Source organism: Gymnoscopelus braueri (genome assembly GCF_963280865.1).
Source record: "Gymnoscopelus braueri genome assembly, chromosome: 17".
NCBI classification, from domain to species: Eukaryota; Metazoa; Chordata; class Actinopteri; order Myctophiformes; family Myctophidae; genus Gymnoscopelus; species Gymnoscopelus braueri.
The window spans coordinates 17,141,712-17,167,412 of NC_137617.1; the positions used below are offsets into that span (position 1 = coordinate 17,141,712).

The window sequence follows — 25,701 nt, forward strand, 5'->3', positions numbered from 1 at the left end:
GAAAATCCCTCCTGTAAAAATCCATCACAATAACCTGCATGCACACATATGGTGCACCTTGAGAGAATTTATCTGATTTTGTGTTATGATTTTATTTGTATATCATTTTTGTAGGTCTATATCACTTTTATTTGCTCATTTCAACACTCTATTAGGTCACATTAGGTCAATTAAGGTCAAAATCACCAAAAATGATCAGAAATGAATTCCCCACCCCATAATTAGTCAAAATGGAGGTATTGCATGTGTATATACACTCAGAAACAAAAAAGTTGGATTTTATTCATAGCCGATGGCGGCCATATTTGATTTGGCCATTGCGCCATTCGTGGCACTATGGCGGACGAGCACCTCTTTGATTTTTCATGTCTAGGTACCCATTGACTCAGTTCAAGTGAGAAACTCCCCTCACACCAAGTTGCGAACGGGTCTACAGGCCAGGTACTGGATTATTAAGTGGATAATGCTTTCTTCATCTTGCAGTTTTCCACGTGTCCTTCATTCCCTCTTGTCTCCCGTTCTACACTTGAGCTCTTGATTTCAGCGTAACTACTTAAACCTTATACTTACCCGGGGTCCCCCAGGGCTCTATACTAGGGACTCTAGTATTTCCCTTTACAATAAATCTCTGCGGCGAAAACAGCAGATCTACAAGCGTTGTTGTATACAGTATCTACTATTTTTGCAGAATGTTCCCCCTAGAATAATAGGGATAATAATCTCTCTTATCTAAATTGGTTAAAATAATTCCTGGCATTAAAGGTAGGGTAAGTGATTTGCAATTATTAAAATAATTGCAAAATGGGTCTATGTTCTGATAGTGCTCGTTACTATAGAGTGTCCTGTCCATATAAGGAGTCTCCATGTCTCTCCAGCTCTTTATAAAACAGAAAATGCATTTTCGTTTCAGTTTCAGTTTCATTTCCAATTTTATCCAATCAGGATAGAGAACTCAATCAGAATATAGATTAAACAAGTGAAATTGGAAGTGATGACACTAAGAAATGAGCAGGCAAAATTTTAACAGGAACACTATAAAAATGAAGCTTAAAAATTGGTACTTTCTCCTGATTGGCTGAGATTTTGACACCTACCAGAAAATGTATTTTCTGTTTATTAAAGAGCTGGAGAGACGGGGAGACTCCTGTTACTGAACAAACACTCTATAGCAATGATTACTATCAGAATATAGTGCTTTAACCTTTTAACAAAATACTTTTTGTTTTAACCCAAAAATATCACTTACCCTACCTTTAGTAGCCTAATAGAAACAAATGGCAACAAAACAAACAGCAATCACATTTTATTTAGTTTAGTAGTTATCTACTGAATACGTTTTTAAAATGTAGACTCCCTTATTGTTGTACCCCTGACTCACTACTCTCAGCTTTAGTGTTTTGCGCCCCATGTGAGGTCGGACCTAATCACATACCAGGCTGTGAGTCATCGTTTGGATGAGTTGTGAAGTAATCCCTTGTGAATGAACGTTGGGGAGAAAAAAGGCTTTTATGTCAGAGCAATGAAGGGACAAATAATGATCTTGGACAGGCGGTTTAAAACCTTTTCAGCTCAGGACACAAGGGGGGAAAAATACGGTCTCTCTGGAACCACAATTACAATAAAAACATAATGGCACACTGAATGTACCCAACAGCAATGAGATCCTAAAACTTAACAATCTCACTTTTATGATACTTATTTCTTTATAAAGCACACAGAGTGAATCTTACACATATTGAATATCATGTTTTTTTACACAGGCAGACAGATAGACAGACAAATCATGTTTACACAGACAGACAGTTAGTTACACCCTCATGATGTCAGGTCAGTGCTTTGTCCATTATGAAATAGTTAGGATGTGAGCTTGAGTACTAGCAACACAGACACACACACACACCCACACCCACACGTGTACACACACATGCATGCACGCAAGCATACATGCGCACGGGCACACACACAAATGAAGAGTTAAACACATCTGATTTTGGTTATATCAAGTATCTCCCAAGGGAAGAATCAGAGGTAGTGAGCTCACCCCTGAGCTTCTTCTTCACTCCATCATCATGTTCTAGTTTAATCACAGTGCAGGAAATGTCAGAACTCATTGGACACATTTTACCTTACAGTTCATTTTTTAAGTCAGCCCTCCCTCAGTGTCTTTTCAGATGGCACAGTAATGACAGCACAGTGTTTTACCCTGGCTTTTGCATTATAGTGGTGTCACTTTTTTTTAACCACTTAAAACCTATACTTTGTCATGTGACGAATAGTGAAAATAGCTTGTAGAATTGCTGTCATTCTTTGACATTTTAGAGAACATTCGTCATAATGACATTTAAATATCACGGCAGGGTTAAAGTGGTTAAGTGGTGGATGGATACCTAATTTCAGGCCTTTTATTAGAAGCAACACACATTAGTAGCAACACACATGATACTCATCAGTGATAAAATACATCCAGAGGACTTTTTGCGGGCGGCAGTGGCTCAGGGGTAGAGTGGCCGGTAGAGCGGCTGGATGTTAGATCCCGGGCTCCCCCAGAGTTAGTGTCGAAGTGGGCAAGACACTGAACCCTACATTGCCTCCAATGAGTCGGTCGGCGCTAGCTTGCCACCGTTGGTGTGTGAATGTGGGAAAAGTGAGGATGCTGGCGTCGACTGTTCGCCGCTTCACCTCCCCCTGTATGAATGAATGAACCATTGTTAAGCACTTTGAGCACTTGGAAAAGCGCCATAAAAATGCAATTTCATTATCATTATTATTAGAGGACATCCAAAAATGAACAACATTTACTGTAAGCAGTTATGCTTGAGCGACATCACAACCAATTTGGTTGAGTTTGATTTATGACTTTTTGGGAGCGTGCACTCACTGCAGCAGCCTTGTGGTAAGAACATAAGGCTTTGGGAAATTTGTCAAATGATGTAAGGTTAAGACATTGTAACTCTGTGAGAAGGAAATGAACAATATGATTCATGTTTTGATTCAATTGATAAAATAATCTGTCTAAGAGCTGAGTCATTAGGGGAAACGGAGCCATAACTTTGACATTTAACATGCAATATTCACTGTTTTTTATTTTGTCTTGACAAGCCTAATAGTATTGTTGATCAAGCCCTGTGTTTAGTAACTGTCACTCTGTAACTGTCAGTCACTGTAGGTCTTTCAATTATTAGTAGTAATTAAACTTGTCAGCTGGATAGTGGATACCAAATCAGCAGAATGATTACCCAGCCCTCATGTCATGTCATGTTATCTCTCTCACTTTCCCTCAAAATGAGACTGGCAGGACAGACAGGGAATCCCGTGTTTATGGAGCACTGGATTTATAAACACTATCTTTTATTGAAATGTAACAAAGCACAGCTGCAAGGCTATATGGGTGAGCACTAACATGGAATTTTATTACTTATCTTTTGTTGGATACTTTGTAAAGGACAAGCTGATGCTGTGTAAACAAAATCCATGTGCTAGATATTGTATTGTAACACAGCAAGCCAAGTAGAAGTAATTGGGGGGTTTCTTGGTCAGTGCACTTGTCACTGTGTGTGACCTGGTTTTCTCTGTATTTGTGTGTGTGTGTGTGTGTGTGTGTGTGTGTGTACGTGTACGCACATGCGTTTGTCTGTGAGAGAGTCTGTGTTTATTGATCATTGGTTGAGATTTAGCCATGGGGACCTAGCCTATTTGTTTTTAAAGCCAGGGTCGCAGTTACGCTGATAAGAGTACAACCTGTGTGTGTGTGTGTGTGTGTGTGTGTGTGTGTGTGTGTGTGTGTGTGTGTGTGTGTGTGTGTGTGTGTGTGTGTGTGTGTGTGTGTGTGTGTGTGTGTGTGTGTGTGTGTGTGTGTGTGTGTGTGTGTGTGTGTGTGTGTGTGTGTGTGTGTGTGTGTGTGTGTGTGTGTGTGTGTGTGTGTGTGTGTGTGTGTGTGTGGAGATACAGTCAGTGCTGTCAGTCCTCTGTCATGGTTGCAGGCACAAGGTTTGGAGATTTAAGAGACCAAAGTGAGTCTCGGTTCGAGAGAGGGGACTGCATTGCTGTCATAACTGACAACAGTATCACTCTAAGGAGTGTATCATAAGCGTGATGCAATATTATGTAATTCGTTGGCAGAGTCACCTGCTCTACCATGTTATGATTCTAAAAACAAGAATATGTGACACCTGGTCAGGCCTGTTGGTTGACTATGATTCATGTTGGCAGGAGCTTCTGTCTTGCCGTTTAGCCTCAGTTAACCTGCTTCACATGAGTTCTCAACGACAATAGGCTCTGGGGCTTTACAAGAGAGCTTGAGTCATGTCTAAGGGCTATTTTATACATGTCAACAGTTAAAAAGTCGCCATTGTGCGTGCTTCCAGGTGTTGCGGGGGGGGGGGGGGGCGAAATACTCGACCACCACTTCGTGGCGACTGGGGTTTGATTGTTTGTGTCTCCGACTCAGCTGGGTGCTCCACAGAAAGACAGAATTTGGCTTTCTTTCACGGGTGGGAAGCCGGCAGGGGATTGTGTTCTTTGTTGCTGCACTAGCGACTCCTACAGGCTGGTTGGGTGCCTGTCTGTTCTACGAGGAGTGGAACTGGGAGAGATAAGGTCTCAAACTCTCAATATACTCTGGCTCTAACTATACTTCCAGTCAGACACTTCCAGCAGTTCTTTCCCAGGCTTTATCTCCTCATAAGACGGAGATAAAACTGGGAATGAGGTTACTCAGGCCAGTGGCAATGTACTGCAAACTAGTTTTCACAGCCATTCTTCAATGTGCCATTTGTCTCACTTCTACCTTCTTTGCTGTTTCCGTCTTGAAGAAGATCACTACTGCCCCCACAATTTCCTATTGCAACTTGCGGATTGTATACATAACTGTTGTAAATCCACAAGCTATTCAGGAGACATGCACAGAGGACGCACCAAACAAATGCAGCATATGTACTGTAGACAGCTTTTAGATGCATTAAGTATAAATGGGGCTATAGCATGTTCCTCCGCAGGCGCTATATGCACTCCTGGAGAAACTCACTCACAAATGGCATTGTGTATCGGAGGAGATGTGGTTGTTGTCACTCTCTCACCAGGCAAACTGTGGGGGTTAGCAGTGACAGGAATTGTGTTGTCTAGTTTATTGTTCAAACTGAATTGTCAGAGGAACTAAATTACAGAGAGGGAGAAAAAACATTCTTTCCATAAGACATGGTTATTCTGCAAAGTATAAATTATTCATCAGAGCTTAATTAGGTCAAACTCTTACTCAACAGTCCTGATAAATCCAAGCTGCTCCCAACTGTTTTAGTTTTAGTCCACAGATGTATTTTGCAAAAATGCATAATGAAGCCTATTGTGTATTTTGGAACCGCTTAAAACCAGTAGTCCTACTTGAGATAAAGTACACATGTCGTTTGTTTTAGGTTAGAGATCAGTTTTGGGAGCTTCAGTAATTCACCCATCATTATTTATACACAAGCAGAAAACACAGTGCGAGGTGGCATGTTATCAGCTTGCTCGGTGTTGCGGGGGTTATTGTGTCGAGAATGCGAAGCGTTGATCATAGGGTTCAGGTTTCCGTACCCATCATTGGGTTGTTGTTGCGTGGGTGAAATAGTCTCTCTCTCCCTCCTCTCTCCGTGTCTCTTTCTGTCTCTTTCACTACTTTTGATCAAACTCAGAGCTAACGTCACAGCATGCAACCCTGTCATCCTCCCAGAACATTTCCAACATCATCCCTTCTAAATAGTCGATTCTGTGGCTAACAGACTGACACTCCCAGCTTCATCGTCGTTTAGGAGTAAAATCTCTGCAATGTCCTTGTGTTTGTGGGGTGGGGAGGGGCAATGCTGGGCGGATTTCTGCGTCTCTGTCTTGCTGATCGAGCTCTGGACTGATGTTATACACCAGGGTGCAAACCCGTTATCCATAAATGGGCATGCCATAATACCATTGCCTAAGAATGTCGATTTGCACTGATGACAGGGATCTCCATCTATTGGCACAATGTTGGCACACACACCCACAGGTATCTCCATATATGGGTATGTGATGTACCAATTTTAGCTGATGTCGGGCATGTCCATATTTGGGCTGATAACGCAGTGCTTAGCATGCATGTCCAGTCCACACTGCCCCCCACAACTTGAACTTTATTAGTAGTAGATAGATAGAACAGCACACATGCAATGCAGAGGTCGGAAGGCAAGGGTTTTGTTCAAGGTAAATCCAGCCCCCCATGATTATTAAAGGCTTTCTTCTTTGTTCTTCTAAATGTTTTTAATGAAACACCACATCAAACAAGGATACCGTTCCCTTTTATTTCTAAGTGGTCTTTATATTGAGCTGTGGAGATGTTATGAAAAAGTAATCATAATCATCACTCACATTTTCTAGAGCCACATTGTTTCAAATGGTTTTAGATGTGATGCAAGTCCATTTTTCATTAGCATAAGTAAAAGAGATAAACAAAGCGATACCATGTGCCCCCCCAAAACAAAACAGGAAGCTGTGGGAAGATTGGATGCCAGCCAAGCAAATGGAATGTTTTCCCGTTTCATCCCTTTGGTCAATAATCTGATGTAGCTTATAGTCTTGGCCGTGTGTGTGTGTGTGTGAGTGTGTGTGTGTGTGTGTGTGTGTGTGCGAAGTGGAGCTGGGTTTAAGATCCTTGAATTGACCTAGAATCACTTAACTCAGGCTACCCCCCACAATACAACACACACACACACACACACACACACACACACACACACACACACACACACACACACACACACACACACACACACACACACACACACACACACACACACACACACACACACTAATCTTCTGAGGCTGGCCTTACTTCTATGAGGCGGTCCCACATTCCAGCTATGGCCCACGCGTTTGGATGGAGAATTTAGGGCTGCGGTCACTCTAATTATGAGACTTTGGCCACCATCTCCTTGGCTTTATGCATGGCTGACCACCGCCATATTACCAGACCCACACAATTAGTATGTCATGTCTGTAGACTGTGTGTGTGTGTTATGGATCTTATTCATGGCAGGCTACTAGCAAGTCTTGAGTCTTTTCAGTTTTTCTTTGGGTGAGTCACTACCCAGTCTCCAGTTCTTTGCCTGTCATACAGTACACAGTAAAAATCCTTTTATTGTGTACGTAGCACTAGCAGAAATTGTCACATGAGTCAGTCGGTACAGGATTCTCTATCCCTAGCGATTGAGGCTACACTTAAAAAACCCTGTCCGAACATGATGTATAGTTTCTAAAACTGTCTATAAATTCCAGAAACCTATGACTGTGTGACGGTCCCGGGCATAACTCGGGCACCGCCCCACCAATCGACTTGCCGTGTGTGCCGCAGGTGACTCGGGATGGTTTGGTTTGTGCTGACTGGGAAGTGGGAATTCGCTCGGACCGGCAGCGGATATCTGTCTGTGGATCTGGATGCACTAAATCTCTCTGTGCGGGGAACTTACCCCGTCTAGTTAACCCATTTTGGGCGGGAACCCCTATTTGTAACTATAGCTTTCAGGACGGTAACCCCTTTTGGGGTTCCTGTTGCTATGTACAGTATATAGCAATAGCAACATACATTTGTTGTAATTTTTAAATACATATTTGAAGTTTTTCAGAAAACTTAGGTCAGGATTTAGAAGGCGTTTTTAGAATCGGCCTGAGGTCAAAATGGGTTAAAAACGTTGCTTCCTTAATTCCTTTAAAGCTGACAGTTTGGAGATACATTTTCATCTGACAGACCCTTACAGGTCAATGTTTTACACTCTGTTAAACAGTAATACGGTTTATTACTGTGTACACCATGCCTCCCACCTTCCTCCTTGAAATTTAATCTATTCTCGCTTTTTATTGCTTTTTGACAATATCAGTGCATACATCAGTGCATACATTTCCAAAGCCTCAAACTGCACTTTGAAATGAATCTCTCTCTCTCTCTCCCTCCCCCCCAGGAACTGTAACAAGTCAAATATGCCACACTGAACAGAAGCAAGAGAAGTCATCAGTGACACCAGACAACAACACACACGCAGTCTTGTGATTGTAGGCGCTCCAGGGTCACGTCCACAGTCTCATCTTAGTCTTCTGGTTTGTACAGCTGTATAAGCTTCTGTTTCCGCAACACGCACGCATACAGAACATTGTGTCCATTGCCCTGGTCATTGGAAAAGTCACAGTTTTGGGAACGCAAGGTGTTAATTGGCATGTGACAGGCCCATCTCCCATGGTGCACTGGATGCCAATCAAGAAGGTCTGCATCGATATCATACCTGACCTGACCTCTTATCATGTGAGTATTTTGATCTCTATACCATGTCAATTTTCAATATTGTCTTAATTGATTTGATGATAATTAATAAATGTTAATGATTATTGGATTGTTGGTAAGATATTTTCAACATGATGTATTGTAATAGCTTTCTCTGTTAATTTAACCAATCTTAGATACACTTTGAACTGAAGCTCTAGCAAGGTGAGGTACTACAGAGGCAATGCAGCAGGGATGTGGTTGATGCGATGGCCACTGAAGACCATGACACAGGGACTGAAGCTGTAGTCCTGACTCAGGGAACTTTACCTGCATCCACTGACCCCAGTCCCTACCCGGGACATAAACATCCCAGCATGCACCACAGCCAGGAAGTACGACAACAGTCCGAGGAGGCATCTCAGTCCAAACGCCACAGCAGACCTCACAGTCCTTCCCTCCTTTCGTACAGGAAGTTGTCACATGACAGTGGGGAAGGGACGTTTGTCAACAGTTTGGATTATAACTCTAAACTCATGAGTGGGAAAGAGAAACTTCAGCTGGAGCAGAACTTTGGGAAGAAAACTGAGGGAATTACTAACGCAGTCACTCTGTCGGCTGGGAAAGGTTTAAAGTGCTGTCAGTGCCAGCTGGAAACACACACTGAGGGTGTGGGTGCAGGCAGTCACAGAACTGGCGGCACCCGCCTCTCCTGCACCTCTTCCAGCCAGATCTCCAGTGTCTGTTGCCATGGCCGGAGGAACAGTCCAAGCCCTAGCCCCAACCCAAACCCCAAACCTGGCCCATCTAGGCCTATCCAACACCACATCCGCCGCAGCAGCCTGCCTGTGTCCATGCTGGTTTCCCACAAGGTAATTAAAAGCAAATGAGGCTACTGAAAGTGGTTGCTTTGAGTCCTCATTGTCTTTGCGTTCATGCAGCCCGGTGTCCTGTGTAATGAGACTGGGATCTTAGCCAGAGCACGTTACTTTTTGAAGCCTGACACGGAAAAGCTGATGCTACAGTGTAAGATTGTTTATTTAATGTCCGCTGGCAAAGACGAAGACAAATGCTGTAATTATACTGAACTGACTATTCAGTCGGTTGAGGTCTATAACCCCCTTTAAAACTGATTTATTAAAGCATACATTTTCAATGTTCCAGTCAGCCATGTCAGATAGTTCCACTGGTCCATAGATTTGTTTACATTTGAAAACAGCCGCCATAAAATACAATATGTGCTTTTTGGTAGACACATTTATGTCGAGTGATTTACAGTATCGTGCTAAAATGTTTATCCCTTAAAGCTATAGTCACTGAGCTCCACAAGGCATTGAATCTTAACCCGGGCTGTATTATTGCCATGTTGTACAACCTATGCAAGATCACCATTATGGCACTGCTTGAAACTGCCTTGGCTTCTGCTCCTAGGTGTCCCAGTGCCTGCGGGCCTCAACACACTCTCCTGCCAGTGAGCCAGGCTCTCTAGTGTCGTCTCCCATCAGCTCCCCGCTTCTTAACCGCTGCCAGCACAACCATGATGGGCAAAAGACTGGCCACCGCCATAGGTTCTTACACAGAGATGGATACTCCAGTTTGGAGAGGCTCGATAGGAAGCCCAGAGTAAAAAAATGTTCCTTAGAAGATCTCTTCAGGCTGCGATCATCCTTCGCAACCGCGACAGCAGTGTCACCGTCGGGGGTGGCCAATGACAGCAGCAGTGATGATGGAGAGGGTTTTGCAGATGACATTGAGTTTGTGCGGAACCGCAAAGAGCGTTCCACGGTCCTGGTGAGGCGTTTTTACAAGAACAACCAGAAGGTGATTCTACAAAATCTTTCCTCATTTACTTCCTTCGTTCTTTGGTCAACTTATTCATTGGCACATTAATAACTGATTCAACAATGCTTTTTGAAATGTATCTAACTCTGAGAGTATAAAAGTGGAAAGTGGAGTTGACAACAAATTGTCCCACTGAAGACAGATATTTCAGTTAGAATGTACTTCATATAATCTATTTAATTCCACTACTAAGGTGACCAAGTCTGTTTGTACTGGGACCAGAGCGATTGTCAGAACGCTTCCGTCAGGACACATCTCAGACGAGGCCTGGGAGAGGGTTGTTCACTACAGGACATGGCAACCCAGCCGGAGAGATGTTCAGCCAATCTTAACGCGTGGTGTTGCTTGGCCGGACGAGGACCTGAGGCTCTGCAGAGGGATGCTGTACTTTTCTGCGGTCAGCATACCGCAGGTAAGAGAGTGAACTTGTACATATAGTGTGACATTATATTGAATGACATGCAAGTGTTACACTTTGAGTAGTCTCGCGAGCCAGACTGTTGCCTCCCACAATTTTCAAATGATTCCGTCATACAGTCTGGAACACGGAAGCTCTGAAAATGATCCGGGGATAAAGCGGATGTGCCGCCTCCCCCCCTGCTTACAATCGCAAAAAGTTGTCCTAATATAAATCTAAATAATCGAAGCCTACAATAGGTGGCCAGTGACTTTGGCCATTTTCCTTCCACACCTCCTGCATGGAGCGCGTGACCCGAGATGATGTTGGTTCAAATCCAGCACACCAATGGTTTTGAAAATGTGGATTGTGGAAGTTAAAAGGTGGATTTGTGGATAGGACTCTATATGAACAAACTTGTTATATCAACAAAACGCTTTGTGTGACACTGTGACATGCATGATGCAAAGGTTTTGAAAGTGAAACTGGCCAAAGTCACTGGCCACCTACTGTATATAGCTTGCTGCTTAGCAGAAATGGAAATTCAAAAATAAAATGTAAAGATATTTTTAAATATATTTTCATGAACAGAATTGACAAACAGATGACAGCTTCCTTTCTCGGCTTTCGGAAGGTGTATAGAAGACTATATAGCACTCAGAGATAGTGGAATAGTTGTCTGGCTTCGCAAGACTACACTTTGAGGGTTCAAAGTAGACTAAAAGAAAAAAATCACACCCTGTGTGAAGTGGGCGGTGTCTTGCTAGCTAATCACAATACTGAATGGAGTCAACCAATCATGTACAAAAGATAAATACATTTATTGAAACACTCTTTATGATGGACGAAACCATAACTTGAAAAAAACCAATTTAATGTTTTTTTTTCAAGTTATGGTTGCTTATATAGGGCTATGCACATGTGTCATGTGACACTGGCCAATCACAGTCCTGAATAGATTGTGATTGGCCAATCACAGCGCAGGATAATTGTACAAATTTCCAAACCTCACTTTCAGGGCCGGTTTCACTGCCCAAGATATTTGTACATTTTTCCAAATCTCACTTATAGGGGCGGTTTCACCGCCCAAAAACTTTCACACAAATACACAAGCACATCCAAATCTGGGGGTCACCTTCTCAGTAGTAAGATGATTTATCTTTCACATGCAGTCTACAGGTCCCATGAATGAGCCCCCTGTTAACAGAGAATCGCAGCAGTGTACTTGGAAGGGTTTCCATTTAACTGCTACACACTAAAATGAATGCCTCAAAAACTGTCTGCAGAGTGCTGCAGAGAAGGATACATGCTGAGTTCCTCTATAAGTACTTATTCTAAGAGTACTTTGAAAAGCCATAAATGTTCCACAGATGATACAGACATTTTATCCATGACAGCTGCTATATCATAAGCAACAGTGTTGCATACAATCCACTTTAGCAGTCTGATAGCAGTGCGGGCAAGCAGCCATTCATTAATCAATTGAATTTCCATTTCAATTCAAAAAATTGGAATGCTCTTGGTTTTTGTGTTTCTCGGTTTGGGTGGAACCGTTCCGCCTATTATGTATGCAAAATGAGCAGTGTGTATAAAAGTAGTATGATTCCACACAGGCACACATAGGCTCTTTGTGTAAGACTGGAAAAATGATTTATTCCCTGTTTTTTTTTTTAACCCCCTCTATTTTGCTCCCCATATTACTGACAGGCTGGGTGACTGAGCCATCAGTGAGTGTGTGAACGCATGTGTTCATATTTGTATGAAAACAGGCTGAGCAAGGCAGGCATGCATATTGAAACTACTGCATGGAAGTCCATGTCAAAAGCTATTTATCATAGAGGGAGGGAAAGAGAAAGAAGGAGAGAGAGAGAGGAAGAGGGTGAGTGAGACATGGTGAGCGTGAGAGAGACGGAGAGAGAGACTGCGCCACTGAGAGACGGCCGCTTTGTTATTTTACAGTTTCTACACAAGGGAGAATGTTTTTACACACATCAACATTTAACAGGAACCCTGCAATGTGAGCACACCGTAGCTCCCAACTTTATTGCCTACTGGCCGGCCGCTCTGCTCCCTGCTTTCGTGCGATGCTTCTTATTCAATCCCTCCCCCACAAAAATTCAAAGTGTGACTGTGTGTGTGTTTGTGGGCACAATTTTTGCATGTGATTCTGCATACATTATTATATTGAGTGTCCATGCTGGCATGCAAGTGGCTGCACAGTTGTGTAAAGTGTGTGTGTACCATGGATATATATTTCTGTGTGTTCATGCATACATACGGTACATGAAATAACCACAACAGAGCGAACCACTGTTAAGTTTCTATGTCAGGAGGGGGGCGGTGGAGCCACAATACATGCAAGCAAACACACACACACACACACACACACACACACACACACACACACACACACACACACACACACACACACACACACACACACACACACACACACACACACACACACACACAGTGCAGTGGTTTCAGACACTGTCAGAGCGGTTTTTATGAGTCTTTTGTGGTTGTAGAAATGCAGGCTGAGTGGAGTCCAGGCAGAGTTTAATAATGAGGCTATTGAGGAGAGGGGGAGCTGCCAGCACCTCCCTTGTCAAAACACCATCTGAGTTACTCCTGGAGGGGGTTGCCATAGATACTCTGAAAACGCTGTGCAGTGTAGTGAAGAACGGGCGGCGAAAAGGCAGGAAAAATCTGACCTCCCTTTAGAACTGAATGGACGTTGTCCCTGACACGTCTTGTCTTTCCCAATTGAAGTCTCTTTAAAGCCTGATTTAGGGGCTTTTCACACGGGGAGCGGCACAACGCCTGCACACTCGCTTGGATCTGCGGGGTTGCACGGTGCTCCTCATGTGAATAGACAAGTTTCTATGCATTGCACAGAACAAAGTTCAACACAATTCAACTCTGTTTCTCAGTTTCACGGGATTGCACCCGCTTGTCGCTATGCCTGTCAGGTCCACGTACTGCCCGACCTGCCTGACGCTCGCCTCTCATTGAAAATGAATTACTACACAGTAATCGTCAGTCGCTATCCGTGTACGATGGTGTCACATACCATAAATAGCCAATCTACTGTATAAGCATGGATGCTACGTGTTGTGAGCTTGTAGATCTGCAATTTTTGGTGCGTGACACTGTTGTACGACGGAGCATAAATTAAGCATAAAGGGCTTTTCACACGGGGAGCGACACTACGCTCCGATCCGTGTACACGCTTGGATCCGTGGGGTCGCACTGTGCTCCTCATGTGAAAAGATTCGCGTAGAAAACACAACTCAACTCATGGCGCAGGTAGGCACGTGTGTGAGAGGCACACATCCATAGTGTCTGTCCCCAGGAATGGCATGTCTTAGGGTGATTTAAAGAGAGTGGAGATGTTAAAATCACCGCTCCAGTTGTATACACTGGGTGGGGTTGAACTTTTAGCTCTAAAAGTGTTGCCGCATTGAGTATAAAACAATTAAGTTCCTCAGAGAACCTTTTTGAAAAAACGTTGGACTTCTTTTGAAGGATGCTGCCAACTTTAGTGGTTTAGTGGTGTTGCTGTTGTGTTTGATAACAGTGAAGACGGGAACAATGCTAGAGGCAAGGGTTGACCTGTACAGCATGGGTGAGGAGCTGGATTTTAACCCACAACCCTAGCCATTAGTAATTTTACCACCTGGTTAGATTGGTGAATAATAGTACACCTTTCTGTAGGCATTGAAGAACCACAGGTAAACCTACAAAAGTTTACAAAAATCATTAATTGCTGTGTGAACTGCCTAAATAGTGCACACATCTGGATTGGATTGTGCATGCCCACATGCACATAATATCTTGTGTACAGGAGTTCATGCATTGGCTTGTGTGTCTGTGTGTGTGTGTGTGTGTGTAGGGGGGATATACAATCATATTGCGCATACACACACTTTCTCATGCACACACACAGAAAGCCTTTGCTCTACAATAATAGCAACATACTGTTGAGTTTTCTGGAGGAATTCGGAGGTATCCTGTGGCCCTGCGTGTTTATTGCCACAGCTAATGAGGCGAGCCAAAGAACACAGGATTATACTGAAGGAGAGATTGGAGCAGGGTAACACCGGAGCAAAGAGAGAATAGTGATATACATATATGAGGGAGAGAGCGGGAGGGAGCTAAACAGAGATGGTAGGCATGGAAATATGGGAAAGCAAAAGCACAAAAGAAGGAAATAAACGATTGGAGAGAGGGAGTGTAAAGTCCTCAGCGTTGCTTCATCCTTTTGTAACTCTCAGAGTGTACAAATGGAACGTGGGTCCATTTGGTTCCATTTGTACACTCTGAGTTAAATGAACTCCAAAGATTATACTGTGTACTTCCCCTCCTGTGAGGGAAGCAGGAAAGGGTGTTGGAGAGAGGAGGGGTTGAGCAGGGACTTTGTAGAACCCACCAAAACACCTTTATTTGACCTCAAGATATGAGGGCACCCGTCTGCTGTAGAAACACTGGACTCATGTTATGTTTTTGATTCATTTCCTACCTTATTTACAGTACACATAGTTGCTGTCGGGCGGAAACCTTGTATCTCCATATTTCAGCTTTTATGTAAGTTGATGGCCTACGTTGTCGTACAAGAGTGTCACGCAAAAGTAGCAAAAATAGCCTTGTAGAGCTGCCATTTTAGCAAATTTTCCATGGATGTGTTCATAAATATGTATTAACCAATGAAATGTATTAACTAGAACTTATGACTAAATAATAACTACTTTGGATCCATCAAAACGCAGGATCTTTTTCCCGTTTCCTGAAACGTAACCTTTTCGTTTTCGGACATGCAAGGTTTCCACCCGAGAGCGAAGATATATCTAAATTCAGGAATTGATCTGTGGTAGGCGTTTCACTAGTTGCCAAGAAACCTTGATTTGCAACAAAGGAGAAAAAAAAAACAATGCACCCTTCTGGTGAAAAAGTTAAAAAGCCTTTATTGAGATGGCAATTTCATCATAAATTGAGTTAAAAACTGTGACAGGGACAACCTATGCGTAGCTGCCCCACGGCCTTGATTTGCATTTGTTGCAGTGTTTGTCATTCAAAACATTTAATGAAAGTACTGCACTGTGCCATAAGCACTTGTTACAGTGTTTGCCATTCAAAACATGTTATAAAGTACAGCGCTGTGCCTTAAGCTACTGTATGTGTGTTAAGACCGTCTTGAACTCCTGGGCCCACAGGGGTGGTGCTGGTTTAAGTTACTAAGCTTGAGAGAGTATAGGGCAATACTTACTAATTGGACACGCGCACGCATGCACACGCACAGAGGCCTTGGGATCAAACAGTCTCTTAAACCAGAAGTGTTTTATTGTTTACTGCTTTTGTGGCGTCCACCAATTAGAACCCTGCTGTGTCATTATATTTTAGCTACGCACACACACACACAAACACACACAGACACAGAAGTGACAGATGTCAAACAGCACTTTGGGGAAGGGGACCGGACCACACAGACACGTGGGAGCCTGTGTCTTCTCCCACCATTATGGGTCCAGTTCATCTTCCATCTTCAGGGACAGGAACTCACATTCCCTCCAGAGATACTCTTTCATTATCCATTTCCTTCACATCGTGTCTGGCCATAAAAACATGCATTCGTGATGGAAGGCTGCCGGTTCCAGTTCCCGACCGAGGGAAGTACAGTAGACCAGTGGATCTCAAACCTTTTCATGTCAAGGACCCCCAAATGTATTTATGTATTTGGCCACCGACCTCTATCAGACAATATTTTGTGCCAGGCACCCACATACAAGATTGAATGAAAATGTTGAAAATGTTTCAATTATCTGTGACCTTGTAGATCGGCTATTTTCAAATAGCCAATGTAAAGCCAATTTAAAGTGGTTAAACTGATTTTATGCTATATTAACACATTTTGCTGGGGAGTGGGGACCCCAGTGGTGTGGTCTTGAGCGGAGCTGTTTGCATTCAACAGTTGATGGCTGCAGTGTGAAACCGCTGCATACCATTCTGCAGTGGTTCTCAAAGCGGGGTCCAGGGACCCCAGGTGTCATTGGGGGATTCCCAGGGGGTCCCTGGCAAAATGAACAGTTTAAACACTTCTATTGTAGTTTTTTTGCTATTTTCAAAAAAGTTGATAAATGTTGTCAAATCTTCTCTTATGGCACACAATCCTTTCAAATGGGTATTCATGATTTGGGGTTCCTTGACATGAAAATATTGGAAAGCTACTGCCATATACTGCAGTGGCTGAGGGGTAGAGTGGCCGGTAGAGCGGCCGGATGGGAACCGCAAGGTTCCCAGTTCGATCCCGGGCTCTCCCAGAGTTGGTGTTGAAGTGTCCATGAGCAAGACACTGAACCCCTAATTGCTCCCGATGAGCAGGTTGGTGCCTTGCCTTTGCCATCGGTGTGTGAATGTGCGTGTGAATGATGTATGAATGAATGAGCCATTGTAAACGCTTTGAGTAAGTGAGTACCGGTACTTAGAAAAGCGCTATAAAAATGCAATTCATTATTACTGTACATGCTTGCTTAGCTTTCCCTGGATAGAGGTACTGCACTGATTAACCACTTACATTTCAAAATGTTTAGAAAATTAACTGATGTAAATAGCCAATGTATGAAAATGTTCACCTATAATGGCCTGCTTGGGTTAAAGTAATTCATTTACGCCTTTTGTTATTTGGAGATTACATTAGAGACTTGACAGTCAATTATTCATTCAAAGAAATTGAAAAGGTAAAAAAATAATCCATTAATTTTTACACTTGAGTTAAATTGACACTCAGGATTTTGCAGTGTAGTCTTATTAAATGTTTACATCCCGAAAAGTACAGTATAGATACGCATTTGCGCTCTCGCTCTCTCTTTCTTTCCCATATTCCACTGTATCCACACGTAACAGGACTGTGTGTACTAATGAAAGACAGTGATAATGTCAAAGAGGGACTTTCCGAAAGACTGAGTAATGTACACACCAGGGATGTTACATATTGTCTCATGACTCGCCTTTTGATATGTTATCATGACTTCAGAGTTTTCTCGGGGGGCAGGGGGCGAGGGGGTTTCTGTTTTCTAGCAAGTTCAGCTCATTTAAAAGGCCTGGTTGATCCACAATGAATGTTTGGTTGAATGAAGGCCAAGTGAGTCAGTAGTCATGGGGAGCATAGATATGGCTGCTTTCCACCGAGTGAATGAACCACGCCAGCACTCATTTTGATTCTGGCCTTTTTAACCGTCTTTAACCTCTTGAACCCTAGTGTCCCTATACTGGGGCTAACATTCGGTGGAAATAGCAGATCTACAAGCTGACGCGTTGTGAGCTTGCAGATCTGCTATTTTAGGGCTATGGGGACATACTAGTTGATACTACAGTTGGATAGAGCCCTGGGGAACCTGGTGAAATAAGGATAATATAGGGCTTAATTGGTTTAGCACTTTCAACCTGGTGTCTCTCTTTTGGGTATGAAATTATAGACAAAAGATTTCAAACCTTTTCGAAAAAAGCAGATCTACAAGCTCACAATGTGTCACGTTTGAGCACGTTTGTTATACAATGATGAATACCACTTGAACCCTAGCGTACCTATTTTGGCTCTAACACTCTTCGCAGATCAACTATTATCGGCAAAGATATCTAGTGTAGAGCGGAAACCTCAGGGGGCCTAGTATGGAGCCCTTGGGTATCCGGTCAACTAAGTATAGGGTTTAAGTGGTTAAGTGGTTAAAGGTGTGCCATTTTCGAGGCTTCGCACGTGAACGTGTAGCCTACTTTTGGGGCGACCTCTCTTTCTCTTCAGCATGTGCCATAGTCAATGCAAATTTGTTTAAAAGGTAACATAAGATATGTGTCCCAAACCACACCCGTGGATGTTCTGACAAAGTGACAATGTGATGCTTTGTGCTCTGCCATCGCTTTCATACCGTTGGTTGGCTGATGTTGAAACTAGACTGGATAATATGTATACCAAATATCGTCTCTGTCGGGTGGAAACCTCATTTGTCCAAAACTGTGACTTTTCAGGATTAAAAAAAAATGGCAAAAGTAGCAAATCTACAAGCTCGAAATGCGTCGCTTCATGCCGCGTTTCGAGCTTGTAGATCTGCTACTTTTGATGCTTTTGTGTGACGCTGTCGTATGATCAAGTAGGGCATTCATTTACGAAAAAAACACAACAAGTTAAAATATGGCGATGAGAGGTTTCTGCCCGACAGCAACGATATACTGTTGCTCCGGTGCCCTATATTTACTTGGCCTGAAAAACTATAACGGTGAAAGTATTCATAATGTAGTTTCTACTATGTGCTTTCTTTATAGTTGGTTAGTAGGCCTGTCACAGTTATTACATAATCACCCGATCATAATTATTTGAGCTAAGTAATCACCATTATTTTTGCATAATCGATGGAATCATTTCCATTCATCCGTATAAAAACAGCTGGATGAAATTCATATTATTTATTTTTCCATCATTATTTCCACATCATTGTCCATGCTCTTTTAGCCACTTTCAGCCTGGCGTCCCTATTTGGGGCATTTAGCACGTAGAGGAATCTGTTGGAAGATTTCTGAAAATAATACTGTAGCAAATTTACAAGCTCAAACCGTGTCATGAGACACGTTGTGAGCTTGTAGATATCATTTTAGCTTTTTTGAAAATGTATTTGAACGTATAAAATGATTAAGTATATGGTCTGTTTTGACCATAGGACCTTATTCATTTTTAATATTTACTTGTTCCAAAGTTCCATGCCAGAAATCCAATGAAATAATTATCAATTGGCCTATTTGTATGACTTGAATTAATCGTCAACTAAAATGTCATGATCCTGAAAGCTTCAATAGTTAGCTGTTTGTTTATCCCCATCCTCGAGGCAAAAAGGGACACATAACATTGGCTGTAGGGGGCCCATTTCAAGGGTGTTTATTAACCAGATACTTGAAATCAAACCAATGGTCTGCGGTCGGCGGGGCAGCCACCCTGAATGAACCTACATTTCTGGTATACAAATGCCACTAGAGGACAGGAAATGCAATGGGGAGTTTGATTCACAAAAATGACAACATTACATTACATTACAGTCATTTAGCAGACGCTTTTATCCAAAGCGACTTACAATAAGTGCATTCAACATAGGTAGGGAACGAAAACTACTAATCACCAGAAGTATTAAGTGCATTTTCTGCAAAAACCAGCAACCAAGAGTATACCTAGCGCTAAGGTAAAAGTGCAATATATCAGCTACCTATTTTCCTTAAACAGATGAGACAACAATAGCAAAATCAAATGAGCAGGAGCTAAAACAAATAAGTGTATCGACTAAACAAGATCCAATAAAACAGTACAACAATAACACAAGCGTTCGTACAACTAGTTAACAACAAGTAGGCCAGGCAGAGAGGATGGGTAGTGTTTCCTGAAGACAGCGACAACAACCGTGAAGGTGCACACCATGTTCTGTGTGTGTAGATGACTGCTGATAACCACATACACACACATACAGTACACCCGGTTCTGCTATAGACCCGTGTTCCAACAGTCTTCGGCTTTATAGAGAATTGAGTGACTGCGTCACTTGTATTTTAAATGTTGAGGTTTAGAACTGACGTTGTAGTCCTACCAAGAGATAATACTTAACTTGTGTGTTCGTTTAACTCGGATGACCCTTAAGTGTAAAGTGTCTTGAGACAACTTGTTGTGATTTGACACTTAAATTAAATTGAATTGAATTGAAAAGTGAAATCAACACTCCTGACTTTACCGTGTACAGCTATTACAGTAGATTAACATCGCTGATGTTCCTGTTTAACCAGTGAATGTTTGCTTTGATTGTGTCATCTTGCCTCCTGTTAACCTACAGGCCTTGATAGTGTGTTTTTTAGTCGAAGTCCAGGCAGGCAATAAGTTGAGCTAGACTTATTGACTGATCAAACTGATTGAACTCATACTGGGTATGAGTTTAGGGTACGGTGATGGATCATGGGAATGCATGACATTACAGGGAATTAAAACAAGATGTGTTGTTGGTTGTGGATTTTCAATTCAATTCAAGTTGTCTCAAGACACATGGCAAGGAAAAACTCCCCCGTTTAACAGGAAGAAACCTCAGGCAGATCCAGAGTCTAGGGTGAGCGGACATCTGCCTTGACTATGTCCACAGAGATCATGAATGATGCTGTTACTGTAGTTATTATAGCATTAGCAAAGATATTCAGTGGTAGGCTTGGAAATAGCACACACACACGCTGGCACGTAAATGCGCGCACACATACACGTGTATGTCTCTCTCATGTTTCTGTCACCATCATCTTCATTATTTCCTCTCTGCCTCTTACCTTACATCTTTGATTATGTTAATTGTATGAGTTAAATGAGCTCTCCTGATTTGTGTTTATCTCTACATACAGTGTATACGTTCTCTTTTTCTCTCTCTTTCCCTCTCCCTCCCTCTCTTTCTCTCACTGTTATACCACCACAGCGGAATGTGCCAAGCAGGCCACTTTCTCACCTAGCTGTGTGATGCGGCTTAGCCAGAGATTAGTCTGTGTGTGTGTGTGCGCGTGTACTCGCATGCTTGTATGAATACGTTTTGTTATGGAAGAGGTGTGTGCATGCGCACGCATGCTTGTTCATATCTGTGTGAGTTTGTTGAAACACTGTGTTGTCTAGCCAGATGTCTGCCTACACAGCAGAGGGATGTGCAGTATTGTAAACATCTAGCAGCTCTGTGTGATGAACACTGTTTATCACAATGACACAACCAGACCACTGCACTCTTCAACAAGTAAGCATCTATCCGCACATTCATATCCGCTCTCCAGTGTACAGAGGGGTACAATGCTGTTTTTTGTTTTAGTTAAATATCCTAGATTTGTTCCAGCTTTATCACTTCAAAACCGTGTGCAGACACATGTGTTGTCACCTGATGGAGTCAAAATCTTCAAGTGTGTGTGTGTGAATATTGGTCAAGGCTATTCCCATCTCAGTAATAGTGTGGGAAAAGTGTTAGTCCGTAGAGAGAGATGGCTCTGTAAATCTTGAGAGACTCAAGAACGCTCGCACGCAAGATCCCTATCACACACACACACACACACACACACACACACACACACACACACACACACACACACACACACACACACACACACACACACACACACACACACACACACACACACACACACACACACACACACACACACACACAATGAGATTTTTCAAGGTCTTTAGGTCAGGATCCAAAATACAAACATACACAGGGGAGAATTTTGTCCCCCGGAATGACTCACACACGCTACGGCAGCTCAGAGTGTACTGTATGTGTTGTAGATGGCAGGCAAAACATCCACAGCATAAAGTAGACAGGCATACCAACTTGCAAGGTCAGAGAAAGGTAACAACAACAACAGGGAAGTGGCCATATCATGAACAAAGATACTACGATGTTTACTTAGTAGATGAAGTATGCTTAGCATGAGCACTGACTGTAAATGTGAGGCAGGATATAGGTGCATGGTAGAAAGGAATGTGATTGAATAGAACCCTAGATAGATTGTGTTGTGTTTACAAGAGTAGCCATTTCAGCACATACAACCATTATCCCTGTCTCTGTCTTTAAGTCTGTCTGTCTTGCCTTTCTGTCTCTCTGTATTGCGTGTTTAATGTCATGCACTGCGGAATAGATTCACAGTTGGGGGAGCTATTTTCGCTTTGAATACAGGTGTGCCTTGAGACTTTGACTTGCACATTGGTGTGCAAGTTTGAAAACCACTGGGTTATCCACAAGTTTCCTAGGGCATGGTGGGCATCACTTCCTGTCAATTTGATCAGATATCAGGGATCAAATCGACAGGAAGTGATGCCCACCATGACCTAGGAAACTTGTGGATACCATTTGTTAAACAGTTGTCTGTGAAGAATAAAATAAATGTGGAAGGAATGTAAACCTGTGGTCCGGGCCCCCCTGCGGGCGCCAAAGATAACAGGGCCTTATCTTGTGAGGCTGAGGCCTTGTCTGTTTGGAGGATGTTGCACAAAATCATAACTTGCTTTCATCCACTTTCAACTTGGCATCCCTATTTTGGGCATGTCATTATTTATCGTTGCTACTACGGAAGATCTGCTACTGTTATTTGAATCCTGAAAAGTCACAGTTTCGGACATATGAGGTTTCCACCCGACAGACGTATTGTGAGGAAATATTTAAAAAAAATGTATAGCGAAAATAGCCCATCTACAAGCTCATAACACGTCACTTAGTTTGTGAGATGTGCTATTTAGGCTATTTAAAGGTGGGGAACCACTGCTTCAATGGCTATCACTATATGCTGTAGTGTACAGTCAGTGCTGTTGTTGGATGGGCTGAGAGAGGGAGGACTTGTACTGTGTTGTTACCATGCTCGTAATAATGCATGGCAGGGTATTGTAATCAGTCCTGTCTGTGTGTGTTGGTTTGTTAGCACGATAGCTGGAGAGTGAATTGGCAGATTTTCATGAAAGCAATGATCAGTAGGCTGCCCCAAAGAGATCATACATTTTTGGGTTGAAAACATAAGTGGTCAATGTAAAATTCCATGGTCCTCTGGTGCCATCTAGAGCAATGTAATTTGTACTGCAGAAGAGCTTGAGTTATTGGTTATATAGTTATATAGTGTTATTGGCATTTAACTGTGTTTGATAGAGTGGTCATTCTTCATGGTTTGTAAGAGATTTAAAGCATTAGAGATTCTTGACATACACATCCTCTACTGTTTCCTGGCTTTCCTTGAGTGTGTTTCTTTCTTTCATTCATCATTCATTGATTCATTTCATAAATTTCAATGCATCATCTGCACATCCTTTGCTGTTTCCTGTCCTTCCCTGACCTTGACTTAACGTGCGTGTGCGTGTGCATGTGCAGTAGCATAGAGCAATGTCATTACTCCTCCATTATGTAATTTGTGTTGCCATAATGCTTTTGGCTTCCTTTCCTTATCTTCCATTTGTATAACAGAATTAAGACACAGTACACATGCTTTCCTTCAGTCTTTTTGGAGGTACATTAACCACTTAATCTCTGTATACTTTTTCATGCAACGAAGATGGCAGCTGTAAGTAATTGACCTGCAAGTTTACAAATGAATCACATTTATCCACAAAATCATTTAAATACACATGCCTTTTCCCAGCTAACTTGGTAGATTTTTCATTTACGGTAACCAGAGAGATGACTAGTTGCAATTGACTAGTGAACTGGGACAAATTCTAACCCATTTACTGTTTTCTGAGTAATCTGCGGTGCACATATTTGTCCTCTAGGGGGCAGTACTCTTATAGGAATGAGTTTGAGCATGCCGATTGCTAGAATAATGATAGTTGTGTTGTGTGATCTGCTCTCATGCAGTGGGCCACTTCATGAATTCATGGCAATGTTGTGATTCGTTTGTGTGTGATGATTTACTGGAAGTGCAGTTAATTTGAAAGCAACCTCTAGTGAGTTATCAACATTTGAATCCAAATGGATTAGGCCTATACGTTAAATCTGTATATTCCGATTGTAATGATTGCTATGGAGTGTGTGTTCAGTAATGGGGGGTCCCCTCATCTCTACAGGTCTTTGGTAAACAGAAAATACATTTTCAGGTCTAGATACAAATTGTGTCCAATCAGGAGAGACTATATGACAAAGATGATTTATCAGCTTAAATTGTACTGTATTCCAGTTTTTAATTTGTCTGCTCTTTTTTTGTCTCATTACACAATTTGACTTGTTTATCCTGTATCCTGTATGAGTTATCTCTGTGTATGTATTTTCTGTTTACTAAAGAGTTGGGGAGATGGGGAGTGACTATAGCAACCATTGCTATAGGGTCTATATAGCAATGATTGCTATTTGAATATTTTCAACGTATCTTCATATAATTGGTCTTCACTAATGCTCATCATAAGATGGCACCATGTTTGTCTTCTATTCAGTCTGTGCCTCAGAGGAGGGCGGTGAACAGGAAGGTTTCTGAACTGTCCACATCTCTCCCCTAAGACACAAAGTGATAAAATAATTCACACTTCCATATATATATATGTATATATATATTTTTTTCTTTTCTTAATGTTATCTGTAGATGACGGTTACATGTGTACCAGAATCGCACTGAACAGCCCTGCATTGTAATGCAGAACAGTAGAGTTCAAGTAGCTCTATAGCCTCAGCTCATTAGCTAAATATCAATCAGACATGCAAAACAAATGCCCACTACGGGCCTGCTGTGTCACTTTGATGATGTCAACTTGGCATCAAATCTATTCATTTTGCCACTTGATTATGCAGATTGGATGGGAGATGCTGTATTCAATTAGTTGTGTGTCTGCTCTCTGTAATAAAGTGATACATTATTTATGAGTGAAGCTGCTACAGTGCTAGTGACATGCCATTTTAATTGAATTTTCTTTTTGCCCGTTGGGGACGATGCCCTCCCTTTGTGCAATACCTGTTGTACCCATTGTCAGAGTATATAGTGCAGTATCCATTATCATAGTACTAGGTACTAGTAGTAGGAGACCAGTGAGTTTATGACATCAGTATTATGATATCATATTGAGGACATCAGGGATCTCTATATACTGTATGGTCATAAAAGGGACACAAACAGACAGACACATGGCCAACGTTTTCATGGGATTTAGATATAGACATAGTGCTGTCTTAACCATTTTCGTCCCTATTTTGAGCATTTCGTTATACTGTAGGCGTAAACTTTAAAAACATTTTAGAAAATTATCCGATCTACAAGCTTACATGCAACGCATTGCATCGCGCTATGGCTTAAGTGTTTAAATGGAACGGTACTGGGATGTACACAGTGGGTTACTATATGGGACAAAGGTAAAATGACGCTATATTATGCACATAAAATATAACCTGTTTTAAATATTGCATGTGTAAGAGCCTGCTTTTGCTACAGTCTATTGTTTCTTTTCCAAGATCATTTACCACTTGGATGTGAATTTTAAACACTGTTATTGAACTGTAATAGAGATTGTGTAAATGAATATGATAATGCGATGTTTCTTAGCATCATAATAAAGAGGCACACTGCAAGAGCTGGGGGCAACCACTGATTCTGATCGGAAAAGCCCTGATGCTGAAGGGCCTTTCAATGGGAGGCTGATAATAATGATAGAGTAGCAAGCTGTGCTTTCAGATAGAGTAGCAAGCTGTGCTTTCAGACCCTA

At 42.2% G+C, this 25,701-nt stretch overlaps 1 protein-coding gene across 2 annotated transcripts in view; it reads left to right on the top strand.

Moving 5' to 3' along the window:
- Positions 1–25,701, top strand: part of plce1 (phospholipase C, epsilon 1) — a 124,407-nt gene that overhangs the window by 8,175 nt on the left and 90,531 nt on the right. For both annotated transcript variants that reach the window (XM_080454551.1, XM_080454552.1), the window contains exons 2-5: positions 7,959–8,296; positions 8,452–9,126; positions 9,686–10,075; positions 10,290–10,508. In XM_080454551.1, the coding sequence (XP_080310677.1) occupies positions 8,524–9,126; positions 9,686–10,075; positions 10,290–10,508 (1,212 nt within the window). In that variant the 5' untranslated portion in view covers positions 7,959–8,296; positions 8,452–8,523. The remainder of the gene's footprint in view (positions 1–7,958; positions 8,297–8,451; positions 9,127–9,685; positions 10,076–10,289; positions 10,509–25,701) is intronic.